The sequence below is a fragment of the Chrysemys picta genome, chromosome 2, assembly GCF_011386835.1.
Source record: "Chrysemys picta bellii isolate R12L10 chromosome 2, ASM1138683v2, whole genome shotgun sequence".
Taxonomy (NCBI): Eukaryota; Metazoa; Chordata; order Testudines; family Emydidae; genus Chrysemys; species Chrysemys picta.
The window spans coordinates 137,008-163,332 of record NC_088792.1 but is presented as its reverse complement, the minus strand read 5'-3'; the positions used below and the strand labels follow the sequence as shown (position 1 = coordinate 163,332).

Below are 26,325 nucleotides of genomic sequence, written 5' to 3'. Positions count from 1 at the left end.
AGAGCTGAGGAAGTGTTGTTCTAAGTCAGCCATAAAATTGTTGGCATACTGTGGGGCCATGCGGGTACCCATAGCAGTGCCACTGACTTGAAAGTATAAGTTGTCCCCAAATCTGAAATGGTTGTGGGTGAGGACAGAGTCACAAAGCTCAGCCACCAGGTGTGCCATGGCCTCATTAGGGATACTGTTCCTGACAGCTTGTAGTCCATCCTTATGTGGAATATTGATGTAAACAGCTTCTACATCCAGGGTGGCCAGGATGGTGTTTTCAGGAAGATCACCAATGCATTGTAGTTTCCTCAGGAAGTCGGTGGTGTCTCGAAGATAGCTGAGAGAGCTGGTAGCGTAGGGTCTGAGGAGAGAGTCCAAATAGCCAGATAAAACTGCTGTAAGAGTGCCAATGCCTGAGATGATGGGGCGTCCAGGGTTTCCGGGTTTATGGATCTTGGGTTGCAGATAGAATACCCCTGGTCGGGGCTCTGGGAGTGTGTCTGTGTAGATTTGTTCCCGTGCTGTAGCAGGGAGTTTCTTGAGCAGATGGTGTAGTTTCTTTTGGTACTCTTCAGTGGGATCAGAGGATAGTGGCCTGTAGAATGTGGTGTTGGATAGTTGCCTGGCAGCCTCCTGTTCGTAATCCATCCTGTTCATGATGACTGCAGCACCTCCTTTGTCAGCCCCTTTAATTATGCCCGAGTTGTTTCTGAGGCTGTGGATGGCATTGCGTTCTGTACAGCTGAGGGTATGGGGCAAGTGATGTTGTATGTTCACAATTTCAGCCTGTGCATGTCTGCGGAAGCACTCTGTGTAGAAGTCCAGTCTGTCATTTCGACCGTCAGAAGGAATCCATGCAGAGTTCTTCTTAGTGTTGGTAGGCGGGTTCCTGTGGGTTAGTGTGCTGTTCAGTGGTGTGTTGAAAATATTCCTTGAGTCTTAGATGGGATAAATAGGCTTCTAGATGACCGCAGAACTGTATCATGTGGGTGGGGGTAGTGGGGCAGAAAGAGAGTCCCCAAGATAGGACAGACTCTTCTGTCAGGCTACGTGTGTGGTTGGATAGATTAACAGTATTATTGGGTGAGTAAAGGGTAACACTGTTGTAGCCCCCTGTGACATGTAGGAGTTTAGAGAGTTTACTGTCCCTTTTCCTCTGTAGAGCAGTAAAGTGTGTGTTATATATGGCTTGTCTCGTTTTTGTAAAGTCCAGCCACGTGGTAGTTTGTGTGGAAGGTTGGTTTTGTATGAGAGTCTCCAGTTCTGAGAGCTCATTCTTGATCTTCTCCTGTTTGCTGTACAGGATGCTGATCAGGTGGTTCCTCAGTTTCTTTGAGAGTGTGTGGCACAAGCTCTCACCATAGTCAGTGTAGTATATTGATTGCAATGGATTTTTCTACCTTCAGTCCATCTGGTATGATGTCCAGCTGTTTGCACTTGGAGAGGAAGATATCATCTGTCTGTATCTATGCGAGTTTTTTCATGAAGTTGATGGATTTCCATTTCATATGGCTAAATTCAGTGCCTTGCATGGTGCCAAGTATCAGAGGGGTAGAAAACATTCTAGTTGTTTTTGTGGATACAGACTAACACGGCTACCTCTCTGATACTTGGCATCGTTCTTGCTATGGTAGAAAGACTTTTTTAAGAGGAAAGCTTTGCAGTGTTTCCTGAAGACTGTCAGACTCTCGATTCACCTGATCTTCTCTGAAAATACGCTCCATTGCCAGATCCTCTCAAATGAATCCTAGAATATCAGGGTTGGAAGGGACCTCAGGAGGTATCTAGTCCAACCCCCTGCTCAAAGCAGGACTAATTCCCAACGAAATCATCCCAGCCAGGGCTTTGTCAAGCCTGACCGTAAAAACCTCTAAGGAAGGAGATTCTACCACCTCCCTAGGTAACCCATTCCAGTGCTTCACCACCCTCCTAGTGAAATAGTTTTTCCTAATATCCAACCTAAACCTCCCCCACTGCAACTTGAGACCATTACTCCTTGCTCTGTCATCAGGTATCACTGAGAACAGTCTAGATCCATCCTCTTTGGAACCCCCTTTCAGGTAGTTGAAGGCTGCTATCAAATCCCCCCTCATTCTTCTCTTCTGGAGACTAAACAATCCCAGTTCCCTCAGCCTCTCCTCATAAGTCATGTGTTCCAGCCCCCTAATAATTTTTGTTGCCCTCTGCTGGACTCCTTCCAATTTTTCCACATCCTCCTTCTAGTGTGGGGCCCAAAATTGGACACAGTACTCCAGATGAGGCCTCACCAATGTCGAATAGAGGGGAATGATCACGTCCCTCGATCTGCTAGCAATGCCCCTACTTATACAGCCCAGAATGCCGTTAGCCTTCTTGGCAACAAGGGCACACTGTTGACTCATATCCAGCTTCTCGTCCACTGTAACACCTAGGTCCTTTTCTGCAGAACTGCTTCCTAGCCATTCGGTCCCTAGTCTGTAACAGTGAATGGGATTCTTCTGTCCTAAGTGCAGGACTCTGCACTTGTTCTTGTTGAACCTCATCAGGTTTCTTTTGGCCCAATCCTCTAATTTGTCTAGGTCCCTCTGTATCCTATCCCTGCCCTCCAGCGTATCTACCACTCCTCCCAGTTTAGTGTCATCTGCAAACTTGCTGACAGTGCAGTCCACGTCATCCTCCAGATCATTAATGAAAAAGATTTGTTTCCATCTTTCACACACTTTGGCTTCTACCCTGTTCGCTGCACCCAAATTACTTTCACTAATTACCTCTTCTCAGCCAAATCTCAAGGCCTGTACTCCATCTTCATTTTCCTTAACTTCTTGGTGGTTGTTGACGTGGATGATCACACCCTGCTTCTTTAAATTGGGTCCCTCTCAAACTTTCTGTCTCCTATCCTCTTATGGTTCTCTCTCCCTCATATCTTCTTCAATGTCTTATTTGGTGAGTCCTCCTCTTCCCTTCTCTGTGTGCATTTCCCAAGGTTTTATCCTTGTTCCTGTCCTTTCTTCTGTCTGCAAACTATTTCTAGGTGCTTTTATGCATAAGCATGGCTTTAATTACCATCTTTGGTGCTGATCTACATGTCTGTTGATAAACTGTCTCCCTCTATCCAATCCTGCCTCTCAGGCTATCTTTCTGACATCTCCTTGTAATGTGTCCAGCCATTATTTAAGCTCAGTTTGGCCAAAATTGAGCTAATAATAATCTTTCCCCATTCTCCCTTTTTCTATCTCTGGACATCACCACAGTCCTCCCTCTCACTCAGCTCTCTGGTCTGCATGTCATCTTTGACCCCACCCTCTCCTTCAACCCATGTATACAGGCAGTGTCTAAATCTAGCCACTTCTTCTTGTACAGCCTCTCAAAGATCCAGCTTTTTTTTGCTGGTACATCCTGCCAAAGCTTTTGTCAAAGCAACTGTCACATTGCACTTTGATTCCTGTAATCTCTTCCTTTCTGGCCTTGACACTGCCAACCCAGGCCTCATTATGTTAATTCAGAATGCTGCTGAGAGGTTTATCTTCCTGTCCTGTGCTTCTGACCTATTCACCCTCCTTTTTGTGTCCCTTCACTGGTCCCGCTTCTCCACCTTTTCAAACACAACTGTCTTCTGACTATTTGTTATTTGCATAACTGTAGTGCCGAGGAGTCCTAGTCGTGGGCCAGGCCCCCTACTGAGCTAGGTGCTGCACAACTCAGTACAACAGGATGGTCCCTGCCCCAAGGAGTTTATAATGTCAGCCTAGGACAAAGGATGGATGCAGATAGACGGGGGAGTACAAGGAAACAATGAAATAATATTGGTGATAGGCAGTGGCCACAACACACCAGCAGCCTAACTGTTGTCAAGTTTTTTGTCAGCATCAATGCAAATGATGTCTTCTTGTGTAAGCCCATCCCTCATTTATCCGCCCCTCCCTACCAAATCAAATTTCTTCCTGCAATGTTATTGATACCAGCTCGGATTACCTGCTTTTCCCATAAGTATCTTTGCGCTTTTCCCCACACAGTCTGTTGTGCATGTTAAAATTCGTAAGTCCATCACCTTCTCCTCTTCTAAATCCCTCTTTAAAATTAATTTTTGCCATGATGCATACTAATCATTCCTAGTGTCTAGTATTGGCTAGATACTGAGACTGCTAATTTATGAAACATACCCATCTGTTACCTTGTCCCCTTGACCCAGCCTCCACACCACATTTGTCTGCTTATCAACCTGGTCATAAAATTAGACTTTGAGTGCTCTGGGCAAGGACTTTTTGTTTCTTTCATTCATTCATTTGTACAGTAGCTAGCATAATGGACTGGAGTTTCTAGGCACTACCACAATACAAATAAATAAGTGATAAGGGGGATAAGTGGTCAGTGTTCCTTTTGGCTAAAGGCTAACAATGGAGCGTGGTGCCAGAAGAATCCATAAAGGAGTGGTGGCGTTTAATATATTTATCTGGAAAAGGAGTTGAGCCCTGATTTTTAATCTGCAGATTTTGCCACATAACTCTTCATACATTGTTGGGTTCTAAATTAACTGAGGGAACCATTCAGGAAAAAGGCCTGGACATCACAGTGGCCTGTCTAATATGCAGCAGCAGCCAAGAAAGATAGCAAAATATTAGCATGTATAAGACATGGTATGGAGAATAATATAGAAAATATTCCAATCTGAATCAATTACATGCTCTCACCTGGAATATGGTGTTTGGTTTTGGTCATCCTAGCTACAAAAAAAGTTAGAGCAGAAAGAGAGGAGGCTCAGAGATTGGTGATAACAATTAGAAGTCTGAAGAAACTTCTCTGTGAACAGAGAATGAAAAGATGAGGACTATTTAATTTATGCAGGAAATGAAATAGAGAGGACAAGACAGTGATATAAAATCATAGAAGTGTATGACTGAAAGGGCCCTCAGTAGGTCATCTAGTCCAGTCCCCTGAACGATAACAAATGGTATAGAGAAGTAAATCAGGCAAGCTTCTTACCTTTTCTCATAATATAAGTACAAGGGTACATTCAACAAAACTGAAAGATAACAAGTTTAAAACTGATAAAAGTAAATGATTTTTCCCAGCATGTAACTAGCCTGTGGAACTCACTGCCACAGTATGTCATTGAGCCCAAGAGCATAATAGGTTAAAAAGGATTAGACATTTACACAGTTAATGAGAATATAAAATTACATTCAAATGGGTATTTTTTTTTAAAGGGATATACATTTTGCTTCGGAACATAGGCCAACCTGAGACTCACAGAGGCTACGAAGATACTTCCCCTTTGGATAAATTATTTCATATCTCTAATGCAGGGCTTCTTGCACCTTCCCTGAAACATCAGGTCTCAGCAATTCTCAGAGACAGGATATTGGAGATGATGGATCACTGCTTTGCTCTTTATGGCAATTCATGTGCTGGGTTATTAGACAAACAGAAACTCAGAGTATGTGCTAGACAAATTGAGAAAAATTTTGAGCAAAACTGATTTGAGGAGAGGAAGGTGATCAGGAACAGTCAACACGGATTCACCAAGGGCAAGTCACACCTGACCAACCCGATTGCCTTCTATGATGAGATAACTGGCTCTGTGGATACGGGGAAAGCAGTGGACATGATATACCTTGATTTTAGCAAAGCTTTTGATATGGTCTCCTACAGTATTCTTGCCAGCAAGTTAAAAAAGTATGGATTGGACGAATGGACTATAAGGTGGATAGAAAGCTGGCTAGATCATTGGACTCAACGGGTAGTGATCAACGGCTCAATGTCTAGTTGGCATTTGGTATCAAGCGGCGTGTCCCAGGGGTTGGTCCTGAGGCCAGTTTTGTTCAACATCTCCATTAATGATCTGGATGATGGTGTGGATTGCACCCTCAGCAAGTTCGCGGATGACACTAAGCTGAGGGGGAAGGGTAGATATGCTGGAAGGTAGGGAGAAGGTCCAGAGTGACCTAGACAAATTCGAGGATTGGGCCAAAAGGACCTCATCAGCAGATGAGGTTCAACAAGGTTAAGTGCAGAGTCCTGCACTTAGGACAGAAGAATCCCATTCACTGCTACAGGCAGGGGATCAATTGGCTAAGCAGTAGTTCTGCAGAAAGGGATCTGAGGATTACAGTGGACGAGAAGCCGGATATGAGTCAACAGTGTGCCCTTGTTGCCAAGAAGGCTAACGGCATATTGGTCTGCATTAGTAGGAACATTGCCAGCAGATCGAGGGAAGTGATTATTCCCCTCTAGTCGGCACTGGTGAGGCCACATCTGGAGTACTGTGTCCAGTTTTGGGGCCCCCACTACAGAAAGGATGTGGACAAATTGGAGAGAGTCCAGCGGAGGGCAACGAAAATGATTAGGGGGCTGGGGCACATGACTTATGAGTAGAAGCTGAGGGAACTGGGCTTATTTAGTCTGCGGAAGAGAAGAGTGAAGGGGGACTTGATAGCAGCCTTCAACTCCCTGAAGCGGGGTTCCAAAGAGGATGGAGCTAAGCTGTTCTCAGTGGTGGTAGATGTCAGAACAAAGAGCAATGGTCTCAAGTTGCAGTGGGGGAGGTTTAGGTTGGATATTAGGAAAAACTATTTCACTAGAAGGATGGTGAAACACTGGAATGGGTTCCCTAGGGAGGTGGTGGAATCTCCATCCTTAGAGGTTTTTAAGGCCCGGCTTGACAGAGCTCTGACTGGGATGATTTAGTTGGGGTTGGTCCTACTTTGATCAGGGGGTTGGACTAGATGACCTCCTGAGGTCTCTTCCAACTCTAATCTTCTATGATTCTATGATTGGGAGAAAAAATTTAGGCAGAAAAATGTGAATGAAAATTGGGAGTTCTTTAAGAAGAGATTAGTAGATGGCCAAAACCCCATGAGTCCACAAGAAAGAAAGAGAACAACTTTGTCTAAAAATCCCCATTCTGGTTCAATGGGGAATTGAAGGCAGTAATTAGAAATTTAAAAAATGTAGATTACAAATGGAAACAAGAGGGAAATATATAACAATCGCCAGAAGTTATCAAGTATAGAAAATTGATGAAGATTCATAGACTCATAGACTTTAAGGTCAGAAGGGACCATTATGATCATCTAATCTGACCCCCCGCATGATGCAGGCCACAAAAGCTGACCCAACCCCTTTCCCTTGACTCTGCTGTTGAAGTCCCCAAATTCTGTGATTTAAAGACTTCAAGTTGCAGAGAATCCTCCAGCTAGCGACCCCTGCCCCATGCTGCGGAGGAAGGCGAAAAACCTCCAGGGCCTCTGCCAATCTACCCTGGAGGAAAATTCCTTCCCGACCCCAAATATGGCGATCAGTAGAACCCCGAGCATGTAGGCAAGATTCTCCAGCCAGACCCTCATTGGCCATTGATACTATTTACCAGCGATGGCACGCTGTTGATTTGACTAAAATCACGTTATCCCATTAAACCATTCCCTCCATAAACTTATCTAGCTTAATCTTAAAGCCCGACAGGTCCTCCGCCCCCACTATTTCCCTCGGAAGGCTGTTCCAATATTTCACCCCTCTGATGGTTAGAAACCTTCGTCTAATTTCAAGCCTAAACTTCCCCATGGCCAGTTTATATCCATTCGTTCTCGTGTCCACATTAGTACTGAGCTGGAATAATTCCTCTCCCTCCCTGGTATTTATCCCTCTGATATATTTAAAGAGAGCAATCATATCCCCCCTCAGCCTTCTTTTGGTTAGGCTAAACAAACCGAGCTCCTCGAGTCTCCTTTCATATGACAGGTTTTCCATTTCTCTGATCATCCTAGTGGCCCTTCTCTGTACCCGTTCCAGTTTGAGTTCATCCTTTTTAAACATGGGAGACCAGAACTGCACACAGTACTCCAAATGTGGTCTCACCAGTGCCTTGTACAACGGAAGCAGCACCTCCTTATTCCTACTAGATATACCTCGCCTAATGCATCCCAAGACCGCATTGGCTTTTTTCACTGCTACGTCACATTGCAGACTCATAGTCATCCTGCGGTCTACCAGGACTCCAAGGTCTTTCTCCTCCTCCTTTCTCCTTCCAACCGATGCGTCCCCAGTTTGTAACTAAAATTCTTGTTAGTCATCCCTAAATGCATCACCTTACACTTTTCGCTATTAAATTTCATCCTATTTCTGTTACTCCAATTTACAAGGTCATTCAAGTCTCCCTGCAGAATATCCCGATCTTCCTCCGAATTGGCAATACCTCCCAACTTTGTGTCATCCGCAAACTTTATCAGCCCACTTCTACATTTGGTTCCGAGGTCAGTAATAAATAGATTAAATAAAATGGGACCCAAAACCGAACCTTGAGGAACTCCACTGGTGACCTCCCTCCAACCTGACAGTTCACCTTTCAGTATGACCCGCTGCAGTCTCCCCATTAACCAGTTCCTTATCCACCTCTGGATTTTCATATCGATCCCCGTCTTTTCCAATTTAACCAATAATTCCTCGTGTGGTACCGTATCAAACGCTTTACTGAAATCGAGGTATATTAGGTCCACCGCATTTCCCTTATCTAATAAGTCTGTTACTTTCTCAAAGAAGGAGATCAGATTGGTTTGGCACGATCTGCCTTTGGTAAAACCATGTTGTAATTTGTCGCAATTGCCATTGACCTCAAGGTCCTTAACTACTTTCTCCTTCAAAATTTTCTCCAGGACCTTGCATACTAAAGATGTTAAACTGACAGGCCTGTAGTTACTCAGGTCACTTTTTTTCCCTTTCTTGAAAATAGGAACCACATTAGCTATTCTCCAGTCCAACGGTACCACCCCCGAGTTTAAAGATTCATTAAAAATTATCGCTAAGGGGCCTGCTATTTCTCGCGCCAGTTCCTTCAATATTCTCGGATGAAGATCATCCGGTCCGCCCGACTTAGTCCCGTTAAGGTGTTCAGGTTTGGCTTCTACCTCGGATATGGTAATCCCCCCTCCTTTATTCCCCTCAGTCACGCTGCCACTATTCCCAGGCATCATCTGCCTTTAGATCCATAAATATGTTAGCCCAATCCACTTCCCTAACCAGTCCTCTTAATTTATTAAAATTAGCCTTTTTAAAGTTGTAAACCCTAGTCTTTGATTTAATTCTGTTAATCCTTCCATTTAGTTTTAACCGAATTAGCTCATGATCACTCGAGCCAAGGTTGTCCCCTACAACCATTTCCTCAACGAGGTCCTCACTACTGACCAAAACCAAATCTAAAATGGCCTCCCCCCTCGTCGGTTCAGCCACTACTTGATGAAGGAATTCATCAGCAAGCACATCTAGGAACATCTGAGCCCTGTTATTGTTACTAGCATTTGTTCCCCAATCTATATCCGGGAAGTTAAAGTCTCCCATAATTACACAGTTCCTATTAGTATTTACTTCCCTAAACACATTAAATAGTTCTCTGTCCATATCCAGGGTAGATCCCGGCGGTCTATAGCACACCCCAAGCACTATCCCAGGGGAGGCTCTAGTAGTTCTTTTACCCAGTGTGAGTATTGCCCAGACAGACTCCGTCTTATCCATTCCATCAGTTATTATTTCTTTACAGTTTACCTCATTATTGACATACAATGCCCCCCCCCCCCACCTTTACCTTTGTTACGGTCGTTCCTAAACAGCATATACCCTTCCATACCTGTACTCCAGTCATGACTACCGTTCCACCAGGTTTCTGTTATTCCTACGATATCCGGTTTCATTTCTCGGACCAAGAGCTCCAATTCCTCCATTTTGTTACCTAGGCTTCTAGCATTGGTGTATAAACATCTTAATGTATGCCATTTAGCCTGTCTCCCATTAGTTATGCAATTTGTTTCGGACCCCTTATTGTTCATCCCCTCTCTCCTTTTTATGTCCAATCCCATCCCTCTGGCTATATCTGTTCTTATCTCATCACCCTCCTTTTCAATGTTGGAATCTGGCGTGGCGATTAACTGGACATCTCCCAACCGTCTCCCCCAAATTCCTAGTTTAAAGCTCGTCTGATGAGATGAGCCAGCCTCCCTCCCAGAAGTCTATTTCCTTCCCTACTCAGGTGAAGTCCATCCCATGAGAACAGCTGTCTGTCTCCGAAAGCCTCCCAGTGGCCATACATCCCAAAGCCCTCCTTATAGCACCACGCCCTTAGCCAACTATTTATCCTCACAATCCTGTCAGCCCTTTGCTGCCCTTCTCTAGGAACAGGCAGAATCCCACTGAAGATGATCTGAGCCTCGATTTCCTTGAGCGTCTTCCCCAGCCTGGCATAATCTCCCTTGATTCTCTCTAACGAGAACCTAGCTGTGTCATTCGTTCCTACGTGAAGGATTATCAAGGGGTTCTTACCTGCTCCTTTTAGGATCCTTTTCAACCGCAGGTCCACATCCCGTATCTTAGCACCCGGTAGACCGCACACCCTTCTGTTCTCTGGGTCTGCCCTGGTCACAGGCCTGTCTAACCTCCTCAGTATGGAGTCCCCAATCACGTAAACCTGCCTTTGCCCGGTGACAGTGCGATCTACTAATCTATCCCCTGTTCCCTCTAGTCGCAACCTGTGTCCGTCCCTATTTTCCCTTATACTCCTCCTTGTGCCATCCTGTATCCTCCCGGGGCCCAGATTTGGTGCTGTCTCCATCAACTCCTCCCCCCTCTCTATGGGACTAGCTGCTCTTCTCTTCTTCCTCACCCTCCCACCTTCAGTTACCACCTGCTGCCCCCCCCCCCTCATTATCCAAACACCCAAACCCGTTCCTGAGTTCTATTTCCCCTTCACAGGCCCTCCTTTTCCTTGGCCTGCTTCTCACGGTCACATGCCTCCACTGCCCTTGTTCTCCCTCTGATAATCCCCCCCACACACCACAGCCCCTGCTTCCACCTGAACCCCTGAGCATTCCTCTTCAGCCTCTCCTTGCCTTTCCTCCATCAACTGCTCGAATCCCCTTCTAAACTCTACCAGGGTATCTACCTGCATCTCCAACCCGCAAATCTTTTCCTCCAGCAACCCTATTAGGCGGCACTTCATACAAACATACCTCTGTTCAGGCTCCCCCGCTGGCACCATATACATACCGCAGCTTCCACATGCAATCATCTGCATTGTGTCCCCTGCTGCTTGGCTCATGGCTGCTGCAGTCTCTGCCCACTGCACCTGGGGACACGGAACACAGGACACACCGCTCCCTCCTGCCTCCCCTTCCACCTCCCCCTGCAAACTCCCACTCAAACTCCCTTGTTAGCAGCCCTGTGTGCTGCCTCCTGTGCCGCTGCACAGGGCATCAGGAAAATATCCCTTGCTGGCAGAGTTAAGGACAATAAGAAGGATTTTTTAAAATGTATTAGGAACAAAAGAAATCCAAGCAACTGTATATACCCATTAGTAGATGGAGAGGGCAAATTTGTAAATGATGATGCAGAAAAGGCAGAAGTGTTCAAAAATATTCTGCATTTGGAAAGAAACAGAATGATGTACTTCTGTCATATAAGGACGACAAAGTACTTTCCAGTCCATCAGTAACTGATGAGGATGTTAAACAACATTTGCTAGGGATAAACATTGTTAAATAATCAAACTTGCACTCGAGTCATAAAAGAGCTGGCTGAGGAGACTTCTGGCCTGCTGATATTAGTTCTTAATAAATCTTGGAATACTGGGGAAATTCCAGAAGCCTGAAAAAGTGCTGGTGTTCTGATGCATGCATCAGATGAAGTGGGTTTTAGCCCACGAAAGCTTATGCCTAAATAAATTTGTTAGTCTCTAAAGTGCCACAAGGACTCCTCGTTGTTTTTGCTGATACAGACTAACCCGGCTACCACTCTGAAACCGGTGTTCTGCCAATATTTAAAAAGGGCAAGAAGGATCATGGCGAAAATAATGGAAAAGCAGATACACTATTCAATCAGTAAAGAACTGAAGGATGGGAACAAAATTAATGCTAATCAACTTGATTTTATGGAAAACAAGTCTTGTAAAAAAACCCAGTTTCATTTGGTGTTGAGATTATAAATTTGTCTGATAAAGTTAAGTGTGGAGATGACATATACTTGACTTCTGTAAGATGTTTAACTTAGTACCTCAAGCCATTCTGATTAAAAAATTTGCATGATACAAAATTAATAAAACACACATTAACTAGAAAGACCTGGCTAACAGATAGCTCTCAAAAAGTAATCATGAATAAGGAATTGTCTTCAAATGGGGGTGTTTCTAGGGGGGTTCTGCAAGGATCATTACTGGTTCTGATGCTATTCAACATTTTTGTCAATGATCTGGAAGTAAATATAAAATCAGTGCTGATAAAGACTGTGTGTTTCTTTGAAAGATATGCTGTAGTTCAAACTGGAATTATTTTGGGTAAGTTCTTTGGCCTGTGTTATTCAGGAGGTCAGACTAGATTGGGGTAGTCAATAGTTGGACTGTGTGCCAAGTCTGGACCACCAGACGCTTTTGACTGGATCCCGAAATCTTTATATTTATTTATTGTTATCGTTATTATTTTTTACTATTTTCTCTGAAATCTGGACCTTGACTATACTTTGACCAAGAAATTTGGACCTTGACAAAAAATAATTGACTACTCCGTCTGGCCTTGGAATCTATGAATTTATGAAAAAAGGGTGTTGAAAAATTGGAGGGTGTGCAGAAAAGAGAGAGACAAATTATTTGTGGGCTGGAGAAATTGCCTTTCAGTGAGAGACTTAAGGCACTCAATCTGTTTAGTTTATCAAAAAGAAGATTGAGAGGTGACTTGATTACAGAATATAAGTACCTTTATGGGATGAGAAGTCTGAGCACTAAAAGGCTCTGTAATATATCAGAAAAAGGCACAACAGGACCCAAGGCTGGAAGCTGAAGCCAGACAAATTCAAATTAGAAATACAATACACATTTTTCACAGTGAGGGTGATTAACAATTGGAACACACTACCAAAGAAGGTGGTAGATCTCCATCTTTTGATGGCTTAAAGTACAGACTGAAAGTCTCTCTGAAGATATGATTTAGTCAAACCCAAGTTACTGGTGTTAATAAAGCAGTAACTGGGTGAAATTTAATGGCCTGTGACATACAGGAGGTCAGACTAGATGATTTGTTGGTCCTTTCTGACCATAAATTGTATGAATCTATGAAAGAAATTGAGAAGTGGAGTTGGCGTTGGGCCCTCCAATTATGGGGACATGGGCTATGTGGATAGTTCTGTTGTAATCCTCAGCAAAGCAGTAGTTCAACAACATTGCAGTTTAAACTGACATCATTTTTTGTAATTAAGCCACAGTGAGGTGCATGGAGCTTTTATGTCTGATGTCTTTCTTAGTTGGCAGACTGGCAGTATGTTAATTGATCGCCATTTTGTTGTACTGATTTTCTTTGTAACTATAAGAGCTATTATTTATGTATTTGAATGGTTGTATCCCCTAGAAGCCCCCATTAAAGATTTGGGGTCCCATTGCGTTAGGCACTGTACACCCTCACATCACAAAAAGATGATCACTGCCTCAAAAAGCTTATGGTCTAGGTATCGGCATACAATCCTAGAAACAGTGTTTGTGCATGAAAGATTTTAGCTTGTGCTGCCCAGTATGCAGCGATGGGTGGAGTCTGCAGCAAATGCCACAGCTGTGGAATCCTGGAATACTTGGTCCCTGATTATAGGGCACGGGATAGTGCAGGGAACTGGAGTACTAGAATGCTTGCTGGAAATGAGTGAAGTGAGATATTCTAAGGAGTAGGAATTGAAACACTGAATTTTCTACTTGGTAACTCTGTCATAGACATTCGAGAAGGCAATGTCTATTAGGTCACATTTATAGTCATCCTGGAAGGAGAGGAGAGGCTGTAAAGGATTATTTACAACCATTTTTCCTATACTTGTTCCAGTTCAATTTTAAATGTTGCTGTCAATTGGGCTTTCACCACTTCTTTGGGAGACTATTGCACTACAGATATATCTTAACAAAAGGCAGGTTCCCTAATATACAGTCTAAGGGCTGGTCTACACTGGGGGGGGGGGGGGGGGATCGATCTAAGATACGCAACTTCAGCTACGAGAATAGCGTAGCTGAAGTTGACGCATCTTAGATTGACTTATCTCCTGTCCTCGCAGCGCGGGATTGACGGCCACGGCTCCCCCATCGACTCCGTTTCTGCCTCTCGCTCTGGTGGAGTTCCGGAGTCGATGGGGAGTGCGTTCGGGGATTGATTTATCGCGTATCGTCTAGACGCGATAAATCTATCCCCGATAGATCGATTACTATCTGGCGGGTAGTGAAGATGTACCCTTAATTTCATCCTATTACTCCGAGTGATACCACTACATATCACCCTAGTGTTTGTTCACACCTGTCAGCTGCTAGTAGCTGCCATCATGTCCTGCCAGCACCTTGGATGCTGTTGCCTAGTCAAGCTGTATTGTGCTCTTTTACACTCTCTAGACCAAGGGTCGGCAACCTTTCAGAAGTGGGGTGCCGAGTCTTCATTTATTCACTCTAATTTAAGGTTTCACGTGCCAGTAATACCTTTTAATGTTTTTAGAAGATCTCTTTCTATAAGTCTATAATATATAACTAAACTATTGTTGTATGTAAAGTAAATAAGATTTTTAAAATGTTTAATAAACTTCATTTAAAATTAAATTAAAATGCAGAGCCTCCCGGACCGGTGGCCAGGACCCGGGTAGTGTGAGTGCCACTGAAAATCAGCTCACGTGCCACCTTCGGCACGCGTGCCATAAGTTGCCTACCCCTGCTCTAGACACTTGGTCATTTTTGTTCTTTTTAAAACTTCTCATTTGTCAAGCTCTTTACATTATTGAAGAGCCCAGGGTTGAGGGCTGCATTCCAGGTGGAGTCCCCTGGGGCAGGGAGGCATGGTACCTATCTATTGGGCTCCAGGAGGACTCCACTTGGAATACAGTACTCAACCTTGGGCTCTTCATATGCAGCCCAAAACTGAACTAGCTTTTTTACAGCCATATTGCATTGTAAACTGCCATCTCACTTGCTGGACTATTTCAGGCATTGCTGCTCTCCTCATTTCTTTCTCCCGTTGCCTGTCCACATTTCAGATTAGTTTTCTGCAGCTGCACAGATTCAGCCTGAGTCTCATTTTATCATTTCAGCCTTTTAGGTACTCTGTTGTTGAAGTTCTTGTAACAGGACTCTTGTGTCTGCAGTAAGAATGCAAAGAGAAGCACAATCATATTTAAACCAGGAGACGCGCAGTCTTGTGCCGTCCTTCATCTGTACTATGTGACAGGAGGAAACTGCTTGAGAAAAGGGGAGGAGGAGGAGAGAGACTGAGAAGGTGAGAGGATTGAATTGGAAGGGAGGAGAGTGAGAAACAAAGGACAGGACAAGCTGTAAAACAGAAGAAAGGTGAGATTGGAAAGGATGAAGGAGAGAGGCAGCACCCCATGGCAGTGTGGAGCACGCTGCTGCTGCCATCTGTCTGAAGGGGCCTACGGCACTGACAATGTGCTCAGCTCTGCACAAGACACAGTACGGACAGGCCTTCACCCCAGGAGCACAGAGAAGACCAGATGCACTAGGGCACCCTGAGGAGAATGTTAGATTAGGTGTTGCCTCCTTGTTGTCCTCTCCTCTCTGATAATATTGGGTTGAAAAGGCATTTTATCTAGTTGGTTTGTGGGGCTTTTGAAGGTATTGCAATGGGGAGAAGGGTGGGGCCTCATGTACTGGGATTAGGAGTTTGTTCCATATCTAAGGCCAGCATAGAAGAAGGTGCAGAGGTGGGGGTGGGAGAAGGAAAGTAATTAGGCAAAGCAGGGGGTGGACAAGGTGGGGGGAGGGGCATAAGAATTTAAATGGAAAATGTCAGCCAGGATGGAACTAACCATTTTTTTGGTGGAGCTGCTTTTCCTCTGTCCCGGGCACTATTTGTTTGGTACCCCCACTGTTTTAATGCCCAACAAGAACAAGGGGAGCCAACAGGAAGTTCAGAGAAGTAGGATATAGGCCAGTAACTAGCTTGGCCCACCCAACTTTGCTGTTCTGGCCATAATTTGTCCTTTCCAGATGCAGATAGCTGGGCCCACAATCTTGTCTCTCCTGGCCAGGCAGTTTCCAAGGGGATGGACATGGGGCAGCAGAGCTGGAGTGATTGACAGGCAACAGAAGGGCTCACAGTTCGGTTTCTCCTTGCTGGAAGGCAGCCACAGTTTGTGGATTGACAGGCAACAGGAGATTCTAAATACAAGATTTATTGTGTTGTATTTTTAAGCCATTTCCTTTTGCTGACTGCTGGGTTTGGGGAGTTGGGAATGTGGTGGAGGAGAGAGACATAGTTTCCAAAGTGTTGTCATAACAGTGTTTGCAGCTCAGCCAATGGTACAAGCTGGGACAGGTGAAGAAGTTCTCAGCTCTATACAAAGGTTTACTGCCCCCTCCTTCTCCTTTACCCAGTTGCAGCTCCCACAGTCAGTCTCCCATACCAGCCCTATTATCTGCACTCACTAGCCATCAGGGCTGGCTTTAGGCACCAGCGTCCTAAGCATGTGCTTGGGGTGGCACTTCTCAAGGGGCAGCACCTTTGCTTTGGCAGCGGCACTCCAGCTTTTTTTTTTTTTTGCTTGGGGTGGCAAAAAACCAAGAGCCAGCCCTGCTAGCCATGCCGACTCTGTCTTCTGAGCTGGTCTTCTGGGTAGTATAGTATGCTGGCTAGCTAGTCTGGAGATGTGGACTAAGGGTACGTCTATACTTATCTCCGGGTCCAGCGGTAAGCAATCGATCTTCTGGGATCGATGTATCGCGTCTTGTCTAGACGCGATAAATCGATCCCGGAAGTGCTCGCCGTCGACGCCGGTACTCCTGCTCGGCGAGAGGAGTATGCGGAGTCGACGGGGGAACCTGCCTGCCGCATGTGGACCCGTAGTAAGTTCGAACTAAGATAGTTCGACTTCAGCTACGTGAATAACGTAGCTGGAGTTGCGTATCTTAGTTCGAAGTGGGGGGTTAGTGTGGACCAGCCCTAAGATGCTGGCTTTGCTGGTGTTCACCTGGACTGTTATGTTAAACACTTGCCCACTACCTGCGGCTGGAGCAGGTGCTTTGTTAGCTGATCTGTACATCACTTGCACATCGGACTCTTCCTGACTCTTTTCTGTAGCCACATCTTCTCACTTTATAGGCTTATTCTGATCCCCAGTGATCGTGTGTCCTGAAGTGGAAGCCTTGATGGAGACCTCTCTGCCCCAAGGCTTTAAAGTTTCACCTTTGACTGCAGCTATAATGTCCCTGTTGATCACAGTAGCCCAATCAGCATAAAGTGAGGATCACTGGTGTGATATGGTGTCATCATCAGTCTTGATTAGCATGTAGACCACAGCATGTTGGCCCTGATGTAGCTTCTACATGACCTTCACGGTCAGCCCAAGAGAGAATGCTGCAGTAATTTGGCCTGGATCTATCACCCACCCACTCAACGTCTAATTTTATCAAACAAAATTACTCACCTACCCGCTCAACGTCTTGCTGACCCCAACCTTTTTCCTTACTACCCTCCAGCCTACTCTTATCAGGTTCCCCTCTCTCTAATGACCAGAAAGTGCCAGGCCTGACTCCATCGCTTTGTCCTGTTGCACTGGTGCTTATTAGAATGGTCAAAGCTTGGAAACTCGTTGGTCTCTACCTTGGAGCTAGTTGCTGCCTTCATTCCAACCCCTTTGCTGCTGCAGTAACTGTGACCAAACAGTTATTTATTTCTGTTTTGCTTCCTCCCTAGCGCCCTGGGATGCCATCAGGTGCTCGAATGCCCCATCAGGGGGCTCCAATGGGTCCCCCAGGCTCACCATATGTTGGAAGCCCCTCAGTGCGCCCTGGAATGCCCCAAACAGTGATGGAACCAACACGAAAACGCACAGCACCTCAGCAGGTACAACAACAGCAGGCGCAACAGCAGGTGCAACAGCAGCAGCAAGCAACTCAAACCCGAACCCGGAGGTGAGTGCACTGAAAGAGAAGAACCAGCCTCTTTTGCAATTGTGTGACAATCTTAAACATGTAGGCAACAAATCAATGGATTTATAGGAAAGGCTAGGTTTTAGTCATGGGTATTTTTAGTGAAAGTCAGGGACAGGTCACGGGCAGTAAACAAAAATTCACGGCCTGTGATCTGTCCATGACTTTTACTAAGAATACCTGTGACTAAAACTTGGGAGGCATGGGTGGCAGCGTGCAGCCTGGGACCCCCACTGGTGCTGGGGGGCGGGGGGTTGGTGGGGCCGGTAGACTCCCTACCTGGCTCCGCGCCTCCCCCTCCACAGCAGCAGCAGAGTTTGAGTGAGGGAGGGGGCAGGGGGGTGGGGCACGGGACAAGGGTGAGGCAGGCTCTGGGCGGCACTTACATGAGGGTTCCCCAGAAGTGGCGACACCCCCCCCCCATTCAGCTGCTAGGCAGAGGCCTGGCCAGGCAGCTCTGCGGGCTGCCTCAGCCCGCAGGCACCGCCCCCGCAGTTCCCATTGGCCGTGGTTCCTGGTCAATGGCAGCTGCGAACCCAGCTCTGGGCGGAGGCAGGCACACAGAGCTGCCTGGCCATGCCTCCGCCTAGCAGCTGAGCGAGGGGGATGTCGCTGCTTCTGGGGAGCCCCCCAGGTAAGTGCCTCCCAGAGCCCGCTTCACCCCATCCTATGCCCCAATCCCTTGCCCCCACCCACACCCAAACTCTGCTGCTGTGTGTGTCTGTGTGTCTGTGTGTCTGTGTGTCTGTGTGGCTCGAGACTGCCCCAGCAGCAGTTGGTGTGTCTGGCTCAGGGGCTGCCTGAGCTGTCCCTGAGCCACCGGCCGCTGCAGAGGTCACGGAATCCAGGACTTCCGTGACCTCTTTGACAAACTTGCAGCCTTATTTATCGGTTATATGCTGCTTGGAGCAGGGACTGTGACAGTGCAAAATTCACTGAATAGTTTTTCATTTGTGAATTGTCTCTGACCAGACCTTGATTTCTATTAATTTTCTTATTTGGAGTTGTTATAATGTTTGGTGCATGTTTCAAGCTATCGGGTCGAGTTGTATTCAATCTATAGAGTGTTTGCTAACTACGTATTTTGACTTTTGTCTTCAACTTTTTGTTGTTTGTGGTGTATGATTGGTCACCTATTTTGCATAATAATACTTCTGCTCCCTGATTGGTTAACTGAATATTTTATAAACAGGAGCAGGCAAATCAGAGATTTTAGCTTGGTGGTGTGAACACTTATACCATGAGCAGTAGTGCAAAATGCATTTGCATAAGTATTCATGAGTTTTTCATTGTCTACAAACATTCACTGGTGAAATTCACTAATGAAATTTACAGAAAGTAACTAACTAGAGTTGGAGGGGGGCATTTTTGATGTGTATGTACTTTTCTGGCAGAATTTGCCCATCTTTAATCTCATACAACACCCAGTGCACTGTTGGCAATTAAATAATAGTTATAATTGCTATTTAAAAAGCATAAATGGTTAGAACTCATCAGATTCTGAATTTGCAAAGTGTGAGCCAATCCCTCAAGCCTAGATTTATGGTTGATAAATGCTTGAGGCACATTCACCTGCAGAAACTGCACATCTGTTGTGCAAACATTATGGGTACTTGCAGGCTCAGGCAGTGTAATAGTGGTGTCAGTACCACTGGTTGCATGTAATACCTGCTTCTTTCGGTTCAGTGCACTGGGAGCTCCTGTGAGTCAGGGGTATTTGCACTGGAGCATCTAGCGAGCTTTAAGAATGTGTGCTGAGACTGTCCATGCATCTGGGATGCACCCTAGAAGGGCCCCAGCAGCAAGAATGTTAGTGGATTAAGAGTGAGTGGAGTTCCCAAGGATTGTCACATGGGAATTAGTCTGTTTCAAGTCCCCATTGCAGAAGAAAACACCTTCTGATCCTCAAATTTTCTTGCAGTTTGAAACCCTGTTGTAGTGAGTGAGCCCTGCTCACCTTCCAGGAGGCACCAAAAGGCTCCCTATGTTTCCTCAATCATATCTCCTCTCCATGGAGTTTATTGTATTCTTTACCCTGGTTTTCTTCCCCTCTCTTGTCCCCTTCTCAGAAGTTCCTCTGCTTTCCCCGCACTAACTCCCCTCCCAACTCTGGCAGGCTTAGGGGAGGGGGTAAATATCCTTGCCATGGGAGGCTCGGTTTAGGCAGAAAGGGGATAAATTCCCTTGTCTCTATCAGACTCTGGGGGAATGGATGTGGTGTAACTCTCTTTCAGTTTTACTGGGTGCTGCAGGTGCACGCTCCCATTTCCTTTAGACTCTGGCTCACCCAGTCACTGTTTCTCTCCTGCAATTATTGTGGCATCACCTCCTGTCATTTCTGGGGTGTTTGTTTTTCCTTCTCCAGCTGTTCCCTAGGTCTGGTGAGAGTCACTAGCCCCTCCCTCCATGGCCAGGCCAGAGGCACTAGCTCCTCCCTTGCCCCTCCCCTGACCCCCGCCCTCTCCCCCTGCCCCTAGATCAGGTCAGAGTCCCAGCCCCTCCCCCATAAACTGCCATGGAATGTTTCGGCTCCAGCATTCCTCACTTCCTAAAGGGGCCACTGTCCCAAGAGGGCGTCCTGCCCATGTGGCCAGCGGATGGATGTGTAAAAACCCTGGGCCAAATCCAGAGCTGGGCCTGAGGGAGGGTCAGTTTACATTCCCACCCCCCCAAACAGTGCCTTGGGTCTGGCCCCAAGAAGAGCAGAGAAACTGGTGTCCCAGGCCCCACTCAGGAGGAAGGTGCACATCGCTAGTGAGTGTGGGAAGGGCATGTACCACCCCTGGAAAAAGGTAAAAACATTGGTCCTGGGGAGACAGAAACTAAGGGGCCTCTCAGGAGAAATGGGAATGGGGGAGGAGGGGCAGGAGCAGCCCCAGGGCCTGGCGGGGGAGGGGTTCCTTCGTCCTCATTCGCCTCCCAAAGAGGACTGATTGATCCCCTGCTCCAGGGATGGAGGTGTCACTCCCCTGAGCAGAGGGGAGCCAAGTTTCTCCTCTCTCTGAACTGCTGGGGCTGCAAGGAAACAGCTTGATGGGCACCAACAGTGTGTGCAGTTTAAAGTCAAAATCCAGGGACACTGCCTTTGCCTGATTCCTATTTCATCAGCATGCCTTATGCACACGCCCGCCCACCCACCCACCCACCCACCCACACACACACAGGTGCCCGATATAGAGAGGTGTGTGTGTGTACACACACACACACACATATATATATATACACCTGTGCTTGGAATGTAGATGCATAATATATGTATGTGCACATATTGATATATACACACACAGGCACACACACACACACACAGATATACATATCCACACATGCTTGTGTAAATCACATGTGAACATATGCATACTGTGTGTGCACAGTCTCTCTCTCTCTCGCACTCTCATACACACACACCCTCCCCCTCCCATGGGCATGCATGGACACATATTAGCATATCTGTTTGAACAGTCAATCAACAGGCATATGCACTATCAAGTATGCACATATGTATATACACACAAATGTATGTGTATGTATACATATCTACATATGGCTACACACATTCCTACATATATGCTCTCGCACAGACTCTCACATTCATAATGTATGCATAGATGTCTCACACACACACACACACACACACACACACACACACACACACACACACACACACACACACACTGCTGCCCCATACTATAGAGGACCCTGTGATCACAGAACTTGAAGACTTTTTCCCCAAGATGTGTGACAGAAAGCCCTGATTTTTTCTTAGTTACCCCCACCCCTTGAAGCGGCTGAGAGAGGAGGTCCTAAGTACTGGGTATGGGTGAGACCCTTTTGCCGATACATGCACAGCTGTGCACCAGCATGTGGAGATGTCAGGATAATTTAGCAGGTGGCCTCGTTACTCCTAGATCTGTCACCATGGTAACGTGTTTTTTTCTTTAAAAAATGTACAGTGCCAAGAGGAGGAAGATGGCTGACAAAATTCTCCCTCAGAGGGTGAGTCACTTTCATTTCCTATTCACTTCACAGTCCGCTCAGCACCTTTGTTTATTCAAATGGATTTTAACAAATACTTTCACTTTTTGTTTAAAGATATCTAATTAAAAAGTAAGTAGCCTGCTGGGTGAAAGTCTAGAGAGTGAGGCCAATGCTGGGGCTGGGAGTGTGGAGCAGAGCTCGGCCTGTGTCCTCCTTGTGCAAAGGGTGAGCCCTGCTGACACTGCTGCATGCAGGGAGGGCCATGGGGCTGGGCTGCAAAGGACACAATTAGGCACTTGTGCCCTCTGGATTTCGAAGGGGTTTTAAATCAATGTTTCTGTGGGTAGCCAAAAGCAGGTTCAGAGTTCAACACCTGCCTGCAGGAGATGGGCACCTCCTTACATTACAGTGGCCCAGCAGTTCATTCAGCTCCTCATTTTCAACCGTATTCTCTTGCAAGTAAATTGGCTTAATCAATGTCAACAACAGGGCTAAAAGGGTCTAGATTGTCCAGAGAATTAACTCGTGTGTCCCTGAGAATTAGCTGCCTTTGTGTGGCCCTCTACATCTGACTAACTTCCTCCCCACTCCTTAAACTCTCTAATTTTCTTTCGCAAGTCCTTGAACAACTCCTCTCTGCTGGCATCTTCTTACTTTTAAGCTAGCATGCAAACCTCATAACAAGTGCCCTGACCTTAATTGCCCCACCTTCCCATGGAGCAAAACCCTCACATCACCTCAATCCTGATTGTCCTCCCAATACCCCCCTGTTCACCCCTCCCCCAACAACCATCTGGTCCCAAAAGACAAACTGTAGCCTTCACGACAAGCAACTTTATATCAATCACTTGATACTAGCCTCTCTTCTACTGTCATTCCTCACTCCAGATGCCAATGCCCCTTTGATAGGCACTCAGATACCTTCCACAACTCATCAGTCAGCCTCCCTTCCCTTTGCTAGCATTTATTCCCAGCTTCCAAGCTCTTCCTTTATCCCCCATAAGTACATGGGCCCAACCATTCCAACACATTAATCCTCTCTTGGCCCCTGTGAGATGCAGGTGTCTTGTCCCACAACTGTGAACCCTTTCTCTGCAGCCTCCCTCTCTGAAAGACCCAGGCCTAATCTTCTAGTCCTTAGAACATACCCAGTTTCCAGGTGTTGCTGCTTAATTGCAATTAAACCCAGGAACTTCATGATACTCACATTCTCCTAAATTTTTCATTTTAGAGCTGTATCTCTGCTCCACAGGGAGCCTGTCCTTTCCCAGAATGGGAGTTCAGGCTCTATATTCTTTCAGTTTTATGTCTCTTTCGCACACTGGTCCCCTGTGGGCCCCACCCATCTTAGACTGATATATCATAAAGCCAGAAGGGACCATTGTAGTTATCTAGTCCTGGCCATAGAATTTTCCTGAATTAATTCCCATTTGAACTACAACAGATCTTTTAGAAATAACATCCAACCTTGATTTAAAGATGTCCAGTGGGAGAAAATCCACCACACCCCTTAGTAAATTGTTCCAGTGGTTAATTACCCTCACTGTTAAAAACTTGTTTTATTTCTAGTCTGAATTTGTGTAGCTTCAGTTTCCAGCCTTTTGCTCTTGTTATACCTTTTGTCTGCTAAACTGAAGAGCCTTTCATTATCAAATGTCTGTTTCCTATGTAGGTACTTGTAGACGGTGATCAAGTCACCCCTTCACCTTCTCTTCGATAAACTAAACAGATTGAGCTCCTTGAATCTTTCACTATAAGGCAGGTTTTCCAATCCTGTCATCATTCTAATGGCTCTTCTCTGAACCCACTCCAATTTATCAACATCTTCCTGGACCGCAGAACTGGACACAGTATTCTAGAAGCAATTGCACCACTGCCAAATACAAAGATCTTTGAGAGAGACCCTTCTACCTTATGTAGTGAGAATAGAAGTTATTCCCATGTTTGTTAAAGGCTGCAGTTTTCCCCGCTTTCCAAAACAAAAGCGCATAGCTCCCGCAAATGGAACTGACTCCACTGGCAGCAAAAGACATGTCTTTATTCAATTACTGGTAACTCAGTGATGTTTAAGGCATTTTCTACACTAGGGAATTTTGCCCAAAAGCTGCACTGGTGGTAGTACCAAAGGGAGCCTTAGTGTATACAAAGTGTGGCTTTCACTTTTTTTAATCACTGTCAGCTAAATCACTGATCTAGTGATAAAAGCCCTGGAAGTTGTCAGAGTCTCATCTACAGTAGGTTTTCCACCAGTGCAGTTGGGCTGGTGATAGCACCAACGGGGTGTAATCTCAAACTAACTGTGTCATTTTTATCTTTCCCAGATGTCCTCTCTCCTCCTCCCCCCTATAACTCCTTGCTGTTGTGAATAGGATAAGTGTCACCTCTTCCATTAACTGGAAAATCTCTAGCTGTGATTATTGGGAACATGCACAATTCATGCTTCCAAGTCTCATGAGAGCTTTCTATCCAATCAGTGGCTGGATATAGACCCCGCCCACCCAGACCACACTCTCCCATGTGACCTATAGTATGCGATAAATATTTTTCAGTCATTCCGCAGCCTTTTTGTTGCCCTTCTCCTAGTGCTTCCTGGAGGTTGAGGGAAAGTCTCAAAACAAATTGTACTCCCTCTTAAAAACTATCTTGTTTTCTGAGTAAGGAGTGGGGAAAAGTAGTGAGAATGAGTGGTTTCCTCAGTGTAGGCTGCTGGTTCCAGCAGTGGCCTTGGCAGAGAGGCTGGAGAATGGGCAAACAGATCACACCCACCTGGACACATACATGCTCTGATTAAGCCTGCACTGCAGCCAGTCACTGCTGGAACTTGGTGCTGCTCTTTGCTGAGAGCCAGCACAGCTGCTACCATTGTTAGCTGCTTGAGTTGTGTTTCATTTTGCATATATTTAATTGTACACAGCCAGCTCAGCCTAGTGTGACACACAGGCAGACATGTTGCAAAATTACAAGGCTGAGAGTTTAGTGGGTTATATTCACCAACATTAACTTCAAATCTGTTCCTTCCTCTTCCCCCTCCCTTTCCCTCACATCACCTCCACCTCATGGTCTTTTTCAAACCTTATACCCATCCCACTTGCTCCCACGCCCACCTTGTCTTCTCCTGTTCTCTCTGAATGCCAGTTCCATCTCAAAAAAGATCACAGCCATCCATCACTGCTTCATCCTCTGTTCCCTGTGGTCTCTTGGCTCTCAAGACCTGAATCCCCCATCTGACAACAGCCTCTGTAGCCTCTCTCTCTTATGGTGGCCACTTCTCTCAAAGTCCCTTTCTTGAATTGTCCCAAAAAGAACATGGTGGGTGTCATGCTCCCCTCCTCTGCCTCCAGCCCTTCATGCCTTCTCCCCTGAGCAGCACTCATCTGACTCATCTGTCTTCTCCCCTTCCCCGCCCACCCAGCTCCTCCCACATCCACCTTCTTCTCTGACTCTGATTCCTGTCTTTCCACCTTCTTGTCATCACAGTTTGCCACATCCATCCACGTTGACTTCATATTCCATATTGACAAGCCATAAGATACATTAGGCACCTGTCTCCTCTCTTTTACCTTGACTTGCTCACCATAATCACCACTCACTTGACTTGCTCTTTACCAAGCACAGCCTTCTGATCTCTTTATCACAGAGTTTGTCCTCTACATCCACTGGCTCATCTCTTTCAATATCGGCATCTCCCCACTCCTTCTGGGACTTCTAGTCCCATCAGTGTCAATGACTTTTCTCCTTCCCTTGCTCTACTGACTTCAATCCATGATTCCCTCCAGTTTGCACTAGCCACCACTCTTGACTTGGTTGCCTCACTCATACGCCACAAGGTCTGTCCTGGCAACCCCTATTCCTGGCTCTTCCCCATCATCTACTTCCTCAGCTCCTGCTGCCATATTGCTGAGTTTCTCTGATGGAAGTCCCATGGATCATGCTGACTTCCTCTGCTACACAATTGTTCTCTCCTCCTTCAGATCTACTATCTTCCTGGCCAAACTCTCCTTCTCCATACTGATGGACTGTCATACTCTCAATCCTTTTTGCCACTTTTAACTCCCTCTTAAAGCACTTCTCCTTGCTGTCCATGCAGAATCTTGCCAATTTCTGCAAAGAAAAAATCAACAAAACCTCCGTCTATTTAGTTTAACTAAGAGAAGGTTAAGACTTGACTTTATCACAGTCTATAATTTCTAAATGAGGAGAAGATTTTTGATAGTAGAGTGCTCTCTGATCCAAGGGACAAAAACAGAATGAGAGCCACTGGATGGAAGCTAAAGCTAGACTGATTCAGACTAAAAATAAGACACACATTTTTTATCAGTGAGAACTACCATGGAAAAACTGACCTATGGATAAGGTGGATTCTCAGTTATTTGGAATCTGAAAATCATACCTGGGCATCTCTTTCTGACAGACACACTCTAGCTCAACTGGAAGTGATGGACTGGATAAAGGAA

At 45.8% G+C, this 26,325-nt stretch overlaps 1 protein-coding gene across 15 annotated transcripts in view; it reads left to right on the top strand.

Moving 5' to 3' along the window:
• SMARCD3 (SWI/SNF related, matrix associated, actin dependent regulator of chromatin, subfamily d, member 3) overlaps nt 1-26,325 on the top strand; it is a 235,408-nt gene that overhangs the window by 72,670 nt on the left and 136,413 nt on the right. For 12 of the 15 annotated variants that reach the window (XM_065582501.1, XM_065582502.1, XM_065582500.1 and 9 more), the window contains 2 exons: nt 17,661-17,878; nt 21,847-21,889. In XM_065582501.1, the coding sequence (XP_065438573.1) occupies nt 17,670-17,878; nt 21,847-21,889 (252 nt within the window). In that variant the 5' untranslated portion in view covers nt 17,661-17,669. The remainder of the gene's footprint in view (nt 1-17,660; nt 17,879-21,846; nt 21,890-26,325) is intronic. The other 3 variants (XM_065582496.1, XM_065582503.1, XM_005313324.5) reach the window with 1 other exon arrangement.